The 19,707-nt window shown below is 43.2% G+C and overlaps 1 protein-coding gene across 14 annotated transcripts in view; it reads left to right on the top strand.

The window, feature by feature from the left end:
• The window catches only part of PKP4 (plakophilin 4), a 215,294-nt gene extending 204,475 nt beyond the window's left edge, over positions 1-10,819 (top strand). For 12 of the 14 annotated variants that reach the window (XM_036236113.1, XM_036236124.1, XM_036236110.1 and 9 more), the window contains 5 exons: positions 3,184-3,268; positions 3,390-3,507; positions 6,072-6,200; positions 7,907-7,980; positions 9,819-10,819. In XM_036236113.1, coding sequence (XP_036092006.1) covers positions 3,184-3,268; positions 3,390-3,507; positions 6,072-6,200; positions 7,907-7,980; positions 9,819-10,067 — 655 coding nt within the window. In that variant the 3' untranslated portion in view covers positions 10,068-10,819. The remainder of the gene's footprint in view (positions 1-3,183; positions 3,269-3,389; positions 3,508-6,071; positions 6,201-7,906; positions 7,981-9,818) is intronic. The other 2 variants (XM_036236114.1, XM_036236116.1) reach the window with 2 other exon arrangements.
• The last annotated feature ends 8,888 nt before the right edge of the window (positions 10,820-19,707 follow it).

The raw sequence follows: 19,707 nt of genomic DNA, 5'->3' as shown, positions 1-19,707 counted from the left end.
CATTAGTGATAAATGCATACACTCTCATTTTTATTTCAAAGGAAGTGAAATGTTACAGGTCAAGGTGAGATCCATTGCTTTAACTCCCTCTCCTAGTCCCCTCCCCTCTCCCCTGAGGTAACGTAATCACGCTTTCTGCTCCTAAAATTTTGTTAGATAGCCTTCATTCTTGAAAGGCTTATGAAAAAGTTGGAAAAATCCTGAACCAGTGTCAAACTTTGTACATAAAAAAAAATATTACTCAGTCTAATTAGTTTTTCAAAATAAGAAATTGAGAGTGTCCTAAATCAAATCAAGTTGTCTTCTGAACACATATTTACCTTTCCTTATGATTCTTTCACCAAGTATGTATTGCCTTCCTGGTGTGTGCCACAGCGGTGAGCAGATCACACAACCACCTCTGCCCTCAGGTAGCCTACATTCCATGTGCAAGCTACACGAGGTACCAACTGAGTGAGAAACACTCTTAGCCTATCAGATGGTGCTGCGTGATGGGGCAAATAACAAAATCAAAGAAGGTGGTAGGTTGTGCTGGAGCAAGGGGAGGAGATTATAGTTTTACACCTGGTGGTCAGGGAAGGCCTCTCAGAGGTAGTGCCTTTTGAGCACAGACTACAGACTGGGAGGAGGGGACTGCAGCTTCCTGGGGGAGAGCATCTCAGGCAAAGGGAACAACAGGCGGGAGGGCCCCGAGACAGAAGAATGTCTTGCGTGTCTGATGAACAGCAGAAAGCCATTGTAGTGTGGCTGGAACAGGACAAGTCAAGGGAGAAGGAGGAGGAGGGAAAGCAGCCAGAAGTAGAGGACCCTGTGGGTCAGCGTAAGGGCTTTGACTCTTACTCTGAGTCAAACTGGAAGCCATTGGAGTGCTTAGCAGAGGAGGGGTATGGTCTGACATCCTTGGAGAATCATAATGACTTGATAAACCTTCCTCTCCACCCCTGCAGAGACTTAGGGTGGCAGCAGTTGCAGTGGTAAAGTGGTCAGCTCTAACAGGTTAAAACGTAGAGTCAACAGAATTTGCTGAAGGATTAGATGAGCAGGTTGAGGGAGGTAAATGTCAAGGGTGACACCACAGCCTTCGGCAGAAGAGACCACAGGTTGGAATTGCCACTTAACAACATGGGGAAACCTGCAGGAGAAGTAGGTTTTAGGGAAGACCAGGAGGGTTTTTTTTTTTAACAAGTTACATTTGAGATGTATATTAGACATCCACTTGGAGTGTCTAGTCAGCAGGAGAATATGCTTGAGTTCAGGATAGAATATAAATCTTCTAGGCTAGAATATAAATTTTGGAGTCATCATTATATAAACAGCATATTTAAAGTAGTGAAATGGGCAGAGATCAATAAAGAAGTAAATGTACTAAAGAAGAAAAGAAGCTTGTGGGCTAATGCCTCATAGTTAGAGGTCAAGGAGATGAGGAGCCAGCAAATAAGCCCAAAAACGAGTAGCCAGAGCATTTGGTAGTAAACCAGGAACATGAGGTGTCCCAGGAGCCAAGTGAGAAGGGAGTATTCCAAAGGCAAGCACGTATCCCATACTCCCACTCAGGTAGGACAAGGATTGAGACTTGTCAATTGAACAGTATTTTTGAGGTCATAGGTTTAAGAGAAGGTGGGCTGAGAGAAATTAGAGATGAGAACACGTAACTCTTTCGAGGAGTTGTGCTGCAAAAAGCGGAAAAAGTTCCTTGCTTTCCTCAGGAGCCACGTTTCTGCTCATAGAATTTGCCTCTAAAAATACCTAGACTAGCCATTTGTGTCAAGGTGTGTATGTGGCACGTTCTCGCTTTGTCAAGTTTTGCAGGTAGTCCTTGGAGTCAGACATAGAGTCTGCCTTTTGGCCTCTGTCCCAGCTCCCTAGCACATAAAGACAGGGATAAACAACAGCAGGAAACAGGGATAAACAACAGCAGGAATGTCAGAACCTACTGAGAACAAGATGGCCGTGAGGTGTCAAGACCCTTTGAGGTCATTGTAGGTGTCTGAAATTCCATTTCTGTTCATGTCTTTGAGGTATCTCCTTGTTCTGTGGTCCATTTTGAAAATATAAAATTCAGACAGCTGTGAGTGGGTTGGTTTGCCCTGGTTCTGCCCTTGACTCATCAGGAACACTAAGAAGAGTGTGAGTCTTGGGTGGAAGGTAGGATGAAGGTAGATGCAAAAATCCTCCACTCCGGGAACACAGAGGGTGAAGCCCTTGAATTTGCCTATACTCTGCCCTCACTAAAACCCTCAGAATCATTAGCAACCCATATTCTGTTGTTAGAGGTGGAGACATGCCTACAACTTATTCACCTCTCTTCTTCTTCATGAGGGTTTGTTTAATAAGAAAGATAAGGAGTAAAAGAAGAAATCAAATTTAAGATCCATGATGTGCACTTAAAGTCGATTTTCAATCTTAAAATGGATTCTGAAGAGAGAGATATTCAATTGCCCTTAGGGTTGACTGTCTTACTCTCTCCCTCTAACCCCTAAGGTGGAGAGGCAGGAAGCCACACCTCCCTCTTCACATGCTGGTGAGGCCATGCATTCAGAGCAGCAGCCCCCCCCCCCCGCCCCCGCAGGTGAAATGCAGACTCAGCATCAGCAGTGCTCACAGAGTACCAGTCTGTGTTCAGTAAAATGTCTTCTGAGTGGGGAAGTAATAGCATATTTTTAAATCAAACATTAGAGCACATATATGCATTTGTTTACATAGAAGTATAAAATAAATGATAAAGGAATGAAGACGTTATCAAAGCCTAACGGGGTAGGGAGGAATATATTAAATTAACTTGGGAGGGTCTTCAGACACTCAGGTTGTGTGATCATTGTGTTAATCCCAAAGCTCCAGCAAGGTCAGCCCCTTGGTAGACATAGGGGGAAGCTGGCAGCTCCCCTCATGGGGAGGCTGAAAGAGGTCCTCAACTTAGGTCCTGTGTTCATTCCAACCACAGCTTCTCACTGCAGAGCGGACTGCCCAAGAGCCTCACTTTGGTCTTCGCCACCCTTGGCCAGCTCTGAAGCTGACCTGCTCCCAGGTGCACCTGATTCTTTGGTGGCGTTTTCTAGCAGCATCTTCCATGCCCTGTGGTCCTTAGAGAGGGGGCCTCCTGGTCACTGGTTCACAGCCTGAATCTCTTCAAGTGGAGCCCAGGGCTGTGCCGCCTCCACTTATGAATATCCTTGCTCTTCCTAGATCATCTCTGAAAGTGGTGAAGGCAGCAGCCCAGGTCTTGAATACACTGTGGCAGTATCGGGACCTCCGGAGCATTTATAAAAAGGTAACTTACAAGAATAACTGGCATAATTAGTATTCATCAGAGCACTCATTTGTAATCATTTATTGTAATGAAATGTCATTATTCATTTTGAGAGGGTTTTTTTTCTCCTTTAACTCCACAGGATGGGTGGAATCAGAACCATTTTATTACACCTGTGTCAACATTAGAGCGAGACCGATTCAAATCACATCCTTCCTTGTCTACCACCAACCAACAGATGTCACCCATCATTCAGTCAGGTTAGTGGGTAAACTCCACTCTTGGATGAGAACATTTGTGTGACAGAACACTGTTTCCCAACCAGAGAAGATTGAACATAAGCTGATTAAGCCTGTCATATTCAAACACTCTTTGCTCTTCCAGCCGAAAGCCTTCTCTGGGAATTAACGTGCAACCGTAAACAACAAACCCACTTTCCTCCTTTCATTTTAAGAGTTTTTGCACGTTGACACCAACTATGATGCAAAAAAAGGTATCCCAGGACACTCTATCCCATCTCCTTCCCTAAGACTCTGCTTCACTAGGAGTGTGACAGGGCCCAGGAATCTGCATTTGACAGGCTGGCCCAAGGATGTGTGGAGACTGGAGGAGCACAGTTTGAGAACCTCTAGGTTGTGCCTGAAAATGGCCACCCTGCCTGCCTGCTGGCCATAAGTTTGGAATCTCTTCCAAAGTGATTTCGAGTTTTCTATGTGAAAACTGTTACAACAAGGGTCCGTTAAACAAGATCTTAATGACCCAAAGCCTGGGAGAGCTATGATCTCCTCCTGCATCTTCCTCTTCAGCATGTAAACCTCCATCCCCTAGCTGTATTCCAGGTACCCAGCATCCATGACTAATAGGAACAGGCCCTGCGTTTTCAAGTTTACAAAAATTATCTATGATTTGGAAGTTGGGAATCTTGGCAACTGTGCTACCTGCTTATCGGTGATATGTGATTTCGTAGAATTGGAATGTTTTGAGACTCAGACTTTTTTTTTTTTTTTTTACATTTAAGGACAGAATATTACTACCAAGTTAAGTCAGTTCTGGAAATTTAATTAACTAAATGAAACAAAAGTAATCTCTCTTTTTAATTTGGCTGTAAATCTCCCATTCTGACATATAAATATTATCAGTTGTATTCAACTGTGCCGCTGCTGGCAGTCTTATTTCTCATGCGGACATATGTGTCCAAGAAGACCAATATATGACCAGTGGTTCTTGCCACATAATTGGATGTCTCCACTTGTACCATGAGTTTTTACAAATTAATCTGGGCCTGTTGCATATGATGTGTATTTATATCTTTGTTTTTAAATTATGAATTGTCTTCTTCAAAGAGACCTGTGTTTTGTTTTTGACATCTTTGCTGAGCTCCCAGGTGTAGCCTGAGGCTGTCTTGGATAAAAATGTTGAGAATTCTTTAGAGACTGAGAAATAGGGATGCCAGGGAAAGCAAGAGATTTGGCCGTTTAACAAAAGGCATGTGTACAGGCAGAAGAATAATTTCAGAAAGATTGAGACATAGTTACTGAGCAATGAACTTGTTTTGAGGACCTCTTAAATACACACACTGGACAGTGTTGGCTAGCCCCCATCCAAGTTCCTAGGTACTTTTGGATTCTGTTCAGAGGTAGGGTATAATTCACACTCACTTCTCCAGCCCTCTGAGGGGCTGATCATCCATCCCTCAGCACTAGAGTTGGCTTATGGGCACCACTCATACCTCGTAATATAATTGTGGAAGGCAGGTGAGTATGTTCTGCGTTAGCACTTTCTAGAAAATGAGCAAGGCGCGTAGCACATGGACCCTGCCCATGAATGCTCACCCTTGTTTAACACAGAACAACCTTGTGTCAGTGACTTGACTTTTTAAGGAAGGAATTTCCATGTCAGTCTTTCTGTGAAAGCGTCAGCGCACACAAAACCGCTGGTGGCGAGGCCTGGGCGCTGCTGCTTTCCAGTGGCTCAGATGAATAAGTGACCATTCACTTATAATTAATTTTAGTGCAAGCAAGATGATTTATTAGAGAAAAATAAAAATGACGTACAGTGTTTTCCTTCTGTGCAAGAAGGTCCAAAAGGAGACCCATGGATAGATGTGTTACTATTAAATGTTTGGTTCAAGCTGGGGTAAAAAAAATCTGGGCCTTTGTGAGGTGCGGCGTCCCGGAACCCTGAGCTTTTTGATGAGCTGGGCTTACTGAGTTTACATAATTTCCCTGACAGCTGATCACCATAAAGAGAATTATAAATTTTATGGGCTGGGAACTCTTATTCAAACACATTTAGAGATGCAGATATTTTTAAAATAATTAGAAATCAAAATAGCCCATGAAGCACCTACTTATTTACTGTAGAGCTATACTATACATAAAAGGTAACAGATGGGTGTTTTACAAGCAGCTGAACTGAGCTCATAAAGTAGCAAACGTAACTCTTGCATGGCTAGTCAGTTATTCTCACTCAGTTTCAAAGGCCCTGTCGGCTCACTGAGGCCTGCTGTTGGGGAAACCTGCATGATTTCTGCACTGTACCTCTCTACCTGGGCAGCCTGCACTTCAGCTCTCCAGTGTGCTCAGGTACTGATGGCACTTCGCAGAGGTGGGCCCTGCAGGTCACCTTCCAGTTACTCAGGGTTGGCTCCTCCGCAACTCACAACTCACAGCATCGCTAAGAGCTGATATTTAGGGCCAGCTGCGGGCCATTTGTAATTACTGATCTTTGTTTTTCCAGAGAGGATTTTCCCGAGACACTGACAGTCTGATTTCTCTTTCTTCTCCTCTTTCTCTTTCTCTCTTCCTTTTGCCTCTTCCTTCAGTTGGCAGCACCTCTTCCTCACCAGCACTGTTAGGAATCAGAGACCCTCGCTCTGAATACGATAGGACCCAGCCACCTATGCAGTATTACAATAGCCAAGGGGATGCCACACATAAAGGCCTGTACCCTGGTAAGGTGCCAGTCGGGTGTGTGATAGAGTACCTTGAAAAGCCGCGTGTTTCCAGGCACTCGGCCAGTGGCCTAGGAAGTCACCCGTGCCTGCATTGAGATGGTCCCCCAGCAGCGAACCCTGTTCCAGTCTCTCCATTTCCTGCTTCGGGGGCTGTTGCCTTTCTGCTTGTTTTAGGTTAAGTAAGCTGGGGTAGTGGTCTGGCGACCACAAATGAAAAGCGCTGCATCCAAATGAGAAGTGGTTTCTGGCTCCCCTGCAGCGCAGTCCTTCGTCCTGCTCCCTCCCTGCTCGCGCAGTCTCCCGCTGTGTGTCCTGGTGCATCAGAACCCTGAGCTCTGTGCCACTCCGCAGGCCCCATATCCCAGACTGGCCTGAGAACGGGCGGTCGATTTCATTTACATTTTCATGGAAAAGAGTTTGAATGAATAACAAAATGTATAATGTGATCCTCCTGAGAGTTATTATTTTTTAAGAATAACAAAAATACTGTTACATAGTATTGATATTTTATGTCTTATTCTGAAAGCTGTGAAAGCTGTGAGTTTGTTGAAAAGATGCCAACTGAAGGGTTACCAAGATTTCGTATTGTCCCATTCTCAACTATCTTGCATATTATAACTACTCTAGAGGTTTCAAATGAGGCAATGTGAGCTATCCAAAAAGAAATGCTATTTTCTCAAAAAGACGTATTTATCAAAAAGAAATAAAAGCTGGTGGCAACTTAACTGCTGGGGGAGCAGTCTCAGTTGTGCTGTTGTCTTTGTAATTTCACAGGACTGTTTACTAATCGACTGTTGTTACTATGGCAATTAATAGCTCAGAAAATTGCAGATGCTACATTTCCAACATCAAGCTCTTTGCAAAGGAAATGCACCCACAAACTGAAGTGCATTGTTACTTCAGATTTGCAGCAGCTTGCTTCATTTTAAAGATCGCTTCCTTAGCATGCGCCCTTCTGTATCTTCTTTGCTTGCTTCAATAAACTAATTTGCCTCAAGTATGTTTCATTTTCCTCATTAAAAAATTAATAAAAATCTTTGCTAGCCTTAACAATAATAAAAGGTAACTTATGACATCATCAGCATCATCGGGAGTCTACTGTGGACTCTTGAAGACAGCTTTTTAATTACCAAGTTCTTTTTGTTTTAAAACGTACTTAAATATGGCAGACACAAGAATATTGCCTCCACGTGCCCAGACTGCTTAGAACACGCCTGTGCCTGCTCTTTCCAAGACCAGGGATTCTGAGTCAAAACTGCTCTGGAGGCATGGAGCTTGTTCTAATGTTTCCCTTCCTCCATCTGACCCAGTGCTCTGGCTCAGAACCCTGGAGAAGTGGTCCTTGGCCCAAGGAACAAGGCTGCCATTAAGAGCCAGCCAGGAAGATCTTCGCAGGTGTGAACAGCGCCCCACACAGTGACCAGAGGTTGAGAAGGAACCCTTTTTAGACGGGCTATGCATTGGCTTTGCCTTTTGGTGAAACACACATGGCCTATTTTGCCATATTCTTTAGTCCCTAACAGCCCTGGGGTAAGCAGCAGCCAGGCTAGATCCAAGGACCCCAGGCTGTCCCCATCTGTGCTGGCACTGGGGAAGGCAGGCCAGGTCAGGGACAGCACCAGCCCTAGTACAGGGAGACCGCACAGCCTAATGGACCAGAGTAATGAGCACTAGTTTTAATTTCATAAAATATTTTCTTACAGGCTCCAGCAAACCTTCACCAATTTACATCAGTTCCTATTCCTCACCAGCAAGAGAACAAAATAGACGGCTACAGGTGAATTTGCAATATCATTTTTACAGAAGGCCGATTAGCAGGGATCAACACAGTAAGGGGTCCGCGCCGGTGGACTTGCCAGAGCTGGGCCAGTACGCCAGGGACCGAGGAGCTTTCTCTGGGGATCATCACTCCTCGGAAGCTCACCCGTGGTTTAAGCAAATCACTTGCACAGTAGCCTCATGTCTTTGAATATTCGAGTGGGTGCTGCTGAGACCACCGTGCCCCTGCCGGGAACCTGCTGAGAAGTCTATGATTCATATTCTTTGCCCAACAGTTTCCTTTTCCCACTCTTTTTATTTTTTATTTCATTATATATATTTTTTCTGTTAATCTCTAAGATCTCTTCCATCCTCTGGGTGGGGAAAGGTCGGTAAGCACACTTCATTCTCTCATCTCATCATTCTCTCTCTTTGTGCACTTCATTCTCCATCTTCATGATTCCCTCTGGTCCAGGCCTCCAAGGTTTGAAAATGCTTGAGTCCATAGCCAGGTCCCCGTTAGCCTCGGAGGTGAAAGTAGACTCAGCCCTGCTGGAGTGAACCCTACTCTCCATGGGAGTGGGGTCTCATGGTTGTGACGTTCAGTCTCTGCTTTCATGGGAACCTAAAATTCGTTTTGGTCCTTTGATGCCATGTCCACTTGGGTCATCTGATGTCTTCCCTTCCAATAACACATGAGCGGCTGCGGTTTCCCAAACAAGCCTATATCCTGCCTTTCAGATCAGGATTTTCTAAGACCTCCCTTCATTTCATCATTTTTTCTCTGTAGATGGAAGAAAAGGAACCTCCCAAGTTACTCATAATTTATGCTGTAGTTTTTTAGTCAGGAGGAATAGTTTCAGGATCATAACTCTAACTTAAAAAGAGAATTTAGCTCTGAAATCCTTATAACATTAGAACTCATCTGATCTGATAATTCTGATAATTCCAGAATATGAGGTCGATACCTGTGTGGTAAATTTGCTACATCTTGATGAATGGGGACAATTTGGACATGATCAAGAGCAAACACAAACATAAGAGAGACATGAAAGCTCTTCTCCAAACGTATTTGAAGAAATTAATATAAGATCAAAGATCAGATAAGACAAAATGAAATGGGGCAGGGTGCCCTGCGCGGATGCCCACATGTGTTTCACTCTGCTTCCTTACAGATGGATGTATTAGCCCTGGCTTGGGGAAGTCTTTTCCTTTAGAATTGGGTTTGCTTACGTGTCTCTTCTAATTTTACCGCTCTCCTACCTGGAGGTTGCTCATTCTTTTAATAGTACAGCAGGGTTTCCAAAATGCAACTGTTGTTCACCAGACTACATATTTCTTTTACAATTGAGGGATGGACGGACGCAATCCTCATCTCTGAGATAACATGTTTTAAAAGATGGTTCTACAATTATATAACTATCGAAAGTCCCAGAATCCAGCCTCCAACTAAATTCATCATGTGCTAATGGTTCCCCTGTGTCACAGTGAGAACTAAGGCCATCCTTTCATTGGGCATCCTCCGGAAATAGGCTCCTCCATGCAGAGCACAAAGCTGGGCCTCTCATGAGAAGGGAGGAAGCCAGGGCCTATCTTGGGCTCTCCCGAGGCATCGACTTCTTGAGCCCTTAGAATAGGACTTGGACAGACTCTGCAAGCCCACCTGTAAACTTAGTTTAAAATCCTTTAAGTCCATTAGTAAACATAGTGTGTGCACCAGAAACAACTTTGAATCTTAAGCTCACAAATATTGAATACTGCTTTAAAAATATGAAGCGGGAAGCCCACATTAATTATCCTTAAACATGTATTTCCAAAAATTGCTTTGATTTATTTGCTTTTTCATTCTGTCAACAGCATCAACAGCTGTATTATAGTCAAGATGACTCCAACAGAAAGAACTTTGATGCATACAGATTGTATTTGCAGTCTCCTCATAGCTATGAAGATCCTTATTTTGATGAGCGAGTTCACTTTCCAGCTTCTACTGATTATTCGACACAGTATGGACTGAAATCGACCACAAATTATGTAGACTTTTATTCCACTAAACGACCTTCTTATAGAGCGGAACAATACCCAGGGTCCCCGGACTCATGGGTGTAGCATCGAGATGCTCAGTAGAAGAACTCTATCTTTCTAACCTTGTTTGGATTGATATGAAAAGTCCGTCGTGCTGATTTGCGGATGAAATGTGAAAGTGAAATGGAAGGAATGAGTGAAGAGCATATTTTTTTTTCTTTTTTTGAGGAATTATCAGGGAAGTGAGGGAACCTTTGGGAGAGAGGACTTTCTAAGCTCTATTTAGATGTTAGATCTAATTACTTATAGATTTCGTAGTCTGGTGATGGTGTGGGCGATGTGATGAGAGGTTTGAGAAATGGGTGAAATGAGATGGGGAATGTGTAGGTCAAATCAAAGATGATTTTTTTAATGTGAATAAAGTTATGTTCTGATAGTTTGTACAGAAAAAAAAAATGGATGCCCTTCATGTTTTATTGCTATTAGTAAATGTCAAGATCGTATACTATTATGTCTTGTAAATTTCTTTTGTTGGTGTAAATATGGAAATGCCACATTGGTTAAGTGCCATCATTTGTAATGCAGTGTGTCATTTGAAAAGAGATTTAAAGAAACCGACAGCTTAAAAAAACAAATGGGAAACCCAAGGAATTGTTAGCAATTAAAAACAAACTGCGACATCTTTTGTTTTCAAAATGAATAGTGTACCTTTGAAGCACAAAGTCCAGTCTGGTATAGCAGCGTCATGGCCATTCCTGCCTCTTTCATAGGACACTTCACTGCCATTTTCTATGCACATGAAAGAAAAATAAATGTGGAAATTTCATCCTTCGAAATCTGTTCCCTGTTCTTTTTTAAATTTTCTGCGTGTAATATGGAAAAGCAGATTTAATACATGTGAATGTAATTTCATGTTGGAAACAGCTTCAATATATGCAACTAGGACTTTTCCTAGTTTTAAACAGTTAATAGACTTCTTGAGATGGACCATACCAAAGAATGAAGCTATGGGCCTCATTATCTTAGTATTTTTATTTCTTGGTATCTATTTTGTATCCAATGCACCTTGCTCTTTTGTCGCAGGGTTTTTTGTTGTTGTTTTTTCCAGACTGCTGTATATATTTTGACACCACTTTTCACATGCTAGAAATGACATGTGGCAGCCCAGCCATAACTAACTTGACAGACTCCTTTTGGCATCATCTTGAAGAACTCAACAACTACACAAGAACAGTGGTCGAGCACTTACCGGTTAGCACCGATATAGTAAACCTAAACGAATTCTAAATAATTGTTTTGCTGAGTAATTCCAGGAGACACGATGATTCCTGGATTAGAGACAGGGTGGAGGAAGCCCCATACACATGGCAGGCAGGAGTCTCGATAATACCAAGCATTACTCGTAAGCTTTTCTCCATCTGTGGAGGCAATGAGCGCACCAGCCCCAAGAGGCCCAAAGTCTGAGGGCTTCCCAAGTCTTGCGGTTTCCACCCTGATTTTACATGGAAAACAACCCACATGGCAAGTCAAATTCAGAGGTGTCGACTTAGCTCAGATTAAAATGTGTGTGCTTGGGTTTGTGAGGATATGGAGAGACCCCAAAAGAAAAGTGTTTTTCCTTGCCAAATGGACTGCAGCCCAAGATTAGGATCCAAAGTGAAATGGAAATCGAGTAGAAGCAGGAGATTCCTAAAGTCTGCCAGTGGGGGCCCTTTCTGGTGTGCAGGCTTTCTGAAATGACACCTGAGCCAGTTCCCACACCAGACTACCCAGCTGCCCCTGGCAGAGCTCAGAAAGCAGTCCTCTAAAACACAGGCTGCCAAATTTCCCCCCAAGAAACTAGCATCAGGGCTTGTGAGGTGTCTGGTATACATTTGAACTTCGAATCACTTTTACTTCCCTGGACCCAATATTTTGTGGCCAGATTAAAGGCCCTCCCTCACTTGAGCCAGGAATACAAGGGAAGCTGCAGCTGGCCTGAGCTAATTGACAGTAACTGACTATTGCTTTTAGTGATCTCATTAGTCTTTGAGGTAGCTTAGTGGACCCAGGTCCCCCACCCTGATAGCATTTCAAAAACTGATCCAAATTTGGGTTGCAAAGAACTCACTTGGGCCTCTAGTCAGACTTAATGGGGCCAACAAAATGGCCTGTGGGTAAGGAATGAGCAAATCAGATGCCCTCTAAGTCCTCTCCCTCGTGACCAGAGAAAAGAAATTGCAGGAGGAGCTCCAAAGGTACAAAACTACCATTGATCAAAAACTTGAGTCCACTCTTCCCTCCAAGGTATAGGAATAAACAAGCTCTGCTAAAATAAAATCAACTTATTGCTACCCTAATATCACCAAGTAATCTCAGAATTCTGCCCTCAGGAAGAGGTCTGTGGTTCTCTGCAGCCAGGAGTTAAAACACTTCGACTCCATCCTTGAGGGTCAGGGCTGAACTGAGCCAATGTTGGTGAGCTAAACCAGTGTGTCTTCACTCTGACCGCACATTAGAATTACTGGGCAACTTTCACAACTAAGAGGACCCCACTGTGATCAGTCAAAACCACAGGAGGTGAGTCCTGGCATCAGTATTCTTGAAAAATTCCCTCCATGGTTGCAGTGCTCAGATAGAACCTCTTGGCCTGCACACCATTCTCACTACCTTCCTGCCCAGTGACCTGAGAATTTTGTGGGTGGGGTTTGCCTGGAAGAAGGTGATTGACATTTGGAGTGTTATGATTGAGATCTTAATCTTGGAATGTCAGAGATGAGGTTTTCCTTCTTATCAGAGTACATCTTTTGCCCACACATACCTTTTTAAAGTTATGTTCTTTGAAGCCGTTATATACACAAGTCTATTTAAAAGCTGACAGCTTACCAAAATTTGAACAGATCCTTAGAAAATATATGTTTGAAAAGCATTATATGGGAATGTCCTTTTAAATGAGCTATGATTGGACAGATTTACATGTGTGTTGACAAGAAATTGAGAAGTAAAAACTCTGGCTCATGTTTACATTGTCAAGAGAGAGAAAAGTGTTGCTCCTTTTACCTAATGACCCAAAGAGTTATGTAAATAAACACCTCACTCACCTTGGTGCAGGGAAGGAGTGTGGATGAAGAGTCCTTTCAGCCATAGGTGTTAACAGAAAAATGGTCAGTGAAACTGGGCAGAGCAGCTAATGGGAGTTTTTAACTCTACGAATTCAAGGCAAACTCTGCACTCAAAGAGAATCTTTGCTGTAGGTAAAGGAAATCCTTGCAGTAGAGGAAGCGAATATTCTTAATTCATGTGCGGCTGGGGAGAGACAAAAGGATACAAACCATGTTTGGAATTCCCGAGGGCAGTTTCAACCCTGATGGACAGCTGTCCCTTGCTGGCCTGTGTCAGAGACTAGACAGGGCCTCAGAGAGCATGTGCAACCGTGAGCTGCCACCCATACAGAGCAATGCTTCTCAGCTGGTAGTTGGCAATTCCACCTCTCTTCAGAAGATCTTGACTATCGTCTCTCCAAGCTTACCCTTGTGATAAGTTCGCTGTTATTTACCCATACGATGGCTCGACTCGCTATTTTTAGGAATACACTTACTCAGGACAATTCTTCAAGGCTGCAGACACAAAAAGCGAATTATTAGCAAGCAAATTATGACTTGAATTTTATCTGTTTTAGTGCCTTTCCCTATATTTATGTCAGCAGCTTCGCTGGAAGCAGCTGGCATGTTCCCTATGTGACTGTTTGTCCCTATTGCCATAGCCTAAATCTAACTTGAAATCACTAAAAAGTGTTTTGTGCTATCGTAATCATTTGCATTGGCCATAACTAGCTCTTCTATTATCAAAGTCCCATCCAGTGGTTGGGGTAATTTTGATGAGGACTTCCTGACACAATGGCCTATTTCACCTCCCATTCACATCCCAGCGATTAGAGAACTAACCAATACGTTGTCTTGTAAAATAAAATTAGACACAACTAGTACTAGGTCAAAGGTGTAATTCTGAGATCAACCAGGTAAATATGTAATCCCGCCCTCAGAAATCTCTTATAACTGTTCATATACTTCTCAAAAGACAGCACCCCCGAAATTTGCCTTCATTAGCTAGCAAAGCCTTGATGAGCTGTCATCTACTCAGTATTAATCAAATAAAATGACTTAGGGAGGATGATACCCCTCTAGGGTCTCTCTTCAGGGTCTTTCAGAGTCAGTGGCCATCCCAGTCCAATCCTACAGAGGAGCTCTTTCCAGATGTGAGAATGAGCACAGTGAGGTGAGCCCAGCTTTCTGGGGACTGGAGGAAAGGATGCAATCCAGATGGGCTTCAGGTTGGCAATGACCACCATAGGAGGGGATTTGGCATTTATAGAAATGGCTGTGCTATGACAAATGCATTTTGGCCTTTACAGAAATATTTTGTGAAGACAAACCAGGAATCAATCACATTCTATAGCCGTATGATTTAAATATTCACGTCTGCCAACATTGCTGCAAACATGCCTGGTCTCAGTGACGAGAACTCTCCTTCTTGTCTCTAAACTGTGGTCAAAAGATAATGGTGTGTTTATTCAGTTTGCAGATAATTAGGTGCCTCTTTTTTCATTTTTATTGCATGTACCCTACTTTTTAATCACTTTTTTGATAACGCTTCTATGGAAAAAAAATCAGAGTAAAGGTGAGGTGGTACTGAAACACATCAAGCCTGTCACCATATAACATCCTAATTGGGGAAAGCCTGGTCCAACACCACCTGGAGCTAACTAATACTGTCCTCCAAAGGCACATAACTGGGTTGTGGTCATGATATATTGTCCCTGAGGAATTATATTTGGCTGATCAACTCTCCCAAAGTTGTAGCTTCAACAAGATGAGTTACAGACGGTTTTTTTTTCTCCCTCACATACTGAAATGAACTGTAAAAAGACGGAATAATGCTAGTATTTTAGTTCTACAATTTTCTCAAGGACCCAGGCTCCATCCTAACTTCTGAGCATGGCCCTAATCCTCATGGCTTCCCAGCTGGCTGCTAGAGCTTTGGCCATCACATCCTCATTCCTCAATAAGGAGGAAATTGGGAAAGTGGACCTTGCCAAAGGAGTCAGCCCCTTAGCCAGAGACTTGTGTTGTATTAATTTACCCTTGAGCAAAAGCCATAGTACCCATCCCTCCCTAGACATGAAAGATAACTAAAGCCGAATGGAATTCCTCAAGCTCCAGTTGTCCCAAGGGCAAGAGTCTCCAGCAAATTAGGTTCAATGTACTACTCTATTTCATAGCTTAGAGGTTAACCATGGAAAGCCAGTTACCGTTAGTAATCTGTGACCAGAACTCCTGCCCTCCTGACGGCTTTCAATCTCTGAGGGACAGAGCCATACGAGTCTACAAATGGACCTCGGGAGTCAAGGGAGGACCTCTAGGCCACTCTCCCCACTACACCAGAGCTGCCCACCATAGGCAGCTTTCTATATCACATGTAAGATTATTTTAGCAAAGTTTCTACAGCTAAAAACAAAAGTAATGATAGCTATTTTATAGCCAATGACTGCTCCTGATTGGCAACCTGGTAGAGTTACAGCATGGGTAGCCACCCAAGCAAGAGTCATTATAATTCACTGTGTTGTGAGCATCCTCCTACAGTGTCCTAGGCACTGTGGGAAATCTGGGCGCTGATGAGGCTGCTGCCACCCCAAGATCTTGTAGCCCCCCTGAGCCCATCGGAGCAGATAGCAGCTATCAAATCTGAGTTCAGCTGTCAAAGAAAGCCTCATAGAGCAAGAAGGACTCAGCTTCAGGTTAATACACTTCAGGTTAATCCTAAGCAAATACACTCAGAAATAAATGAGAATGGCAGGGGGCTGAGAAGAAAACTAGTTCAACCCAAGTATAGAAAGGTGGTCAACGGGCCAGTTCCTCTCATCAATTTTGGGTGAAGATGAACCTCCTGATAAAAACCCTTTGCTAAGTGTTTACGAGGATACTGGGTGTCAAGGACTGTGCTAAATGCTCTACTCACACTATTCCCTTTAATTTCCACAACAGTCCTAAAACAGTGTACAAGGGGAGAGAAAATTGTCCTTGGAAACAGAGTATGTGGCCTAAAGACACAGCAGTCAGAGACTGTAACCTGGATCCATTGGATTCTAGAGCCCCCACCCTCTGCCCTCCGGGTCTCCCTGAGGGGCAGAACAGCAATTGTCTCCAGCCTTCACATAATCCACATTTATGCTAAAATAAACCCATGCAATGGCCCCTCTCCCAGCCAGGAACCTGCCTCTAGCTTTCAACTAGCTTCCAGACCAAATTTGTCTCCAAAAATGCAAACCAGTTTTCTTTTTTTCTTAATTAGTTTCAAGGGTACAGTACATTGGTTAGACATTTACACAGTTTATAAAACGTTCCCCCTGATTGTTCCTTCTCTCCTCTGGTTTTCAAACCAGTTTTAATGTTCACCTTAGCAAAAATAACTAGGAAAATATCTTATTGGCTCAAATCAAAGTTTTTATAAACAAAAACTATAAAGTTACCTTTTTGCAAACTATGTTGAGTCCTGGCAGATCTGCAGCAAAAGACCTCATGGAATCAAATAAACCCGAGAGAACAAACACCTTCCCAGCTGGGGCCAGCCTACTGCCACCAGCTCAGCCTGAAGAAGCGACTTAGCTGAGAAAGTTTGAGGCCTGGGGAAGAGGAAGGGGAGGCAGGGCAATTCAGCCTAGAAAGGGGCTGAAAGCCTCAAGGGGGAGACAGCCGACCCCCCGCCCTAGCTTTTGTAGGGAAAGGCCTTTCCCAAAGGACTGCTCACTCACAGTCTACGAGTACATAAAAGGGAAAGTAGGTACATTCTGGAAGATGCTGAAAGAAACCTTTCATCTTTCTCTTGGCTCTGCACTCACTCTTTACTCCTCACTCCAAGGGCAGAGGAGGGACCATCTGATGACATAAGGAAAAACAATGGTAATCTCAGCTGCTTGGGAAAACGATATGTTAGTATTATGATGATAATAGTTTTGACCTTGTGGACCCCCTGAAAGGGTCTCTAGGACTCCAGGGTCTCCATAAGACACTTGGAGAACCACTGCTTCAGATGACCAGCCCAGTTCCTTCTTATTCTGCATACAGCTGAGGAAGGTGGAGAGATGGATGCTTCTCCCTGCTCCTGGGATCAACACATCCATGATCAAGGAGATCCATCTGTCAGGGAGCCCTGGTCCTCTGGGGGCAGGGCTACCTAGTGGTCGGCCTCAGCCATCAACTAGTGTTACCTAATCTGGCTGATGTTTGTTTCTCTCCCCAGCCCACCACTTCTCACCATGGTTACTTGATCCCAATGGAGTAGGGGTTCAGTTTGCATGTTCTCGACTCAGAGGTTTTTAAAAGAGCTTTGATGTATAGAATTTCATTAAAGCCATAAGGGCCCCAAGGTAGCCATTGTCCAAACACAGATATTGCCTTCATTTGTAAGCTGCCTAATTCCTGCAGAAATGGATTTAAGTTTATCTATAATCCACATTCTGTTCTCCTGCAGGGTTCGAGTGGGCCCACGATGTGAGTGAGCCAAGAAGAGCTATCTCTTATTTGTCTTCACACATGGGAGGAGGATGAAACGGTCTTTCATCTTGGCCCTGGAGAGGTTTGAAGCCCAGACACAAAGGGAAAAAGAGGGAAAGACACTGGCTCTGATAGATCCAAGCACAAAGGTGACATGCTGCCCCCTGCATGAACCCCTCTCTTCAGCCAATTCCCTAAAACCGAGTGAGAGATGGTTCCAGATGAGTAGGACCTGGGTGGGTCTTTGTTCTGTAGCACCTCGGGTGAACAATCAGACACAGCTAACAGCTTATCTACCTTGAGCTGAAATGAGAAAACATAACAACCCCCACCACCACCACAAGGATCCTGTTTTGTACCATGGAAGTAGCTATACCCTGTTCCTTCCGTAAGAACCTGTTTTTATGAGGATCAGGAGGTGTTTTGATTGTGGAGTTGAGTGGATAGGACACAGTCCCAGTTCACCCACTAACTAACAAGCAGTATGACCTTGGGCAAAGCATATGGCCCATCTGACTCTTGATTTCATCATCTATAAAATGGATTATTGTGGAATTTGCTAAAATGTGCATGTAAGCACACAGCACAGTACGTGGCCTACAAGGCGCACTCAATAAATGCCAGCCATTATTTTGCACCCTAGCGTACCTCTAACATGATTAGAGGCACAAAAGTGTAGGCTCGCCCTTAGCGTTTGCAGAGCACGGAAACACCAATGGAAGCCTGCATACCATACAGATATATACACATGTAAAAAATACAAATCTCCTAATAAATCATTATAAAATGTTTCATATATTTATCCTGACAAGTATTTCTTCATAAAAACAAAAAACTTAAAGCATGCCTTGAGGTATGGCTTTTATATGACTAAAAATTTGCAAAATATTAAATCTGACTGAATATAATCATTATTGCATATATCTGGAAACAAGATAATTTGGATAAGTAATAAACATAAACATAATTTCTTATAAATATTTCTTTCATAAAATATATTTTTGCCTTTATTTTAGCAAAACCAAAAATGATGCAATTACAGTCAATATTTTACATAATTTGTATTCCATTGATATTAATTTTTTAATAAAATATAATTGTGTTTAAAGTGCAGTATATTCAAAATGTAGCACATCTGGAGCAGCTACTTAAATTTTTTGGAAGTTTGTGTCCTTAAGAAAACTAAATTAGGACACTGTTGGAAAGGGCACAGCATCTCAGGAAGGGTTAATTGAATCGAAACATTCCTGGGCACGTGTTTGCCCCAAGATGGCGCAACCAAGGTGTATTCGGCTGCCTTGTATGGATGTTTTCTTTTAAACTCACAACAAACATTCTTGACAGTGAGACCTTGCAAGAGACAGAGTCCTATTTTCCCAGTTTAGGCCCTGAGTTTTCTCTTCATAGCCCCTGAGATCAGTTTGTCCAAAAGGAAAATAAAAGTAGCTTGTTTATCATGTGAAGTAAAACACAAAGTTGAAGAAACAACTTTATAGTAATTTATATTAACAACCCTTTAGACTTCCAGTTTCTGGTCCATCATGTAAGAAGCTTAGAAATCATCTCTTCATTCTAACAATAAGTAAAAGCTGAACAAACGGAAAATCAACAACTCTTCTTAGATCTGTCGTCAGAGAACTGAGGTCACAGGGCAAACTGCTGCCACCTGAGCAGAAACCTCTGTGGGAACCAGTACTGGGGTAGGGAAACCTAATCTGTGATTGACGAATTGGTGGAGACTCAATAATTCATCTATCTCAACTGTGACTTAAAAACTCCAGGGGGCCCCAGTCTCAGGTGGCAGGCCTCATATTTTTGTGAGTTCTACCGCCAGAGCCCTCCCAAGTTCTCACAGTAAAGATCCCTTGTACTTTCTGCAGGAGGAGGGGAAAGATAGGCATTTTGAAATATGCCAGAGCATTCTGTTCTTGACAAGGCCCATCCTCAAGGGAAAGTATTTTACCTGAGCCTTACCTACTGGGTTTTAAACAGCCTAACCAGCCTTGGGCAGGTAAATACCCAACTCCACCCCACCCCTTCAACTTCTTGTCCTACCTAAAGGCTGGGGGTGGGGAATTGAGAAGCTCTGGAAGGTCACAGCCCAGGGGTAGAAGATATGAGAGACTGAGACCCAATTAGAGGATTATAGAGCGTCTCCTCTGTCTCCATACCTTACCACTACAACACTAAAGGCC

This window comes from Rousettus aegyptiacus, unplaced genomic scaffold, assembly GCF_014176215.1.
Source record: "Rousettus aegyptiacus isolate mRouAeg1 unplaced genomic scaffold, mRouAeg1.p scaffold_m13_p_2, whole genome shotgun sequence".
Classification (NCBI taxonomy): Eukaryota; Metazoa; Chordata; class Mammalia; order Chiroptera; family Pteropodidae; genus Rousettus; species Rousettus aegyptiacus.
Note: the sequence above shows the minus strand (reverse complement) of the source record. Positions and strands in the feature narration are given on the sequence as shown.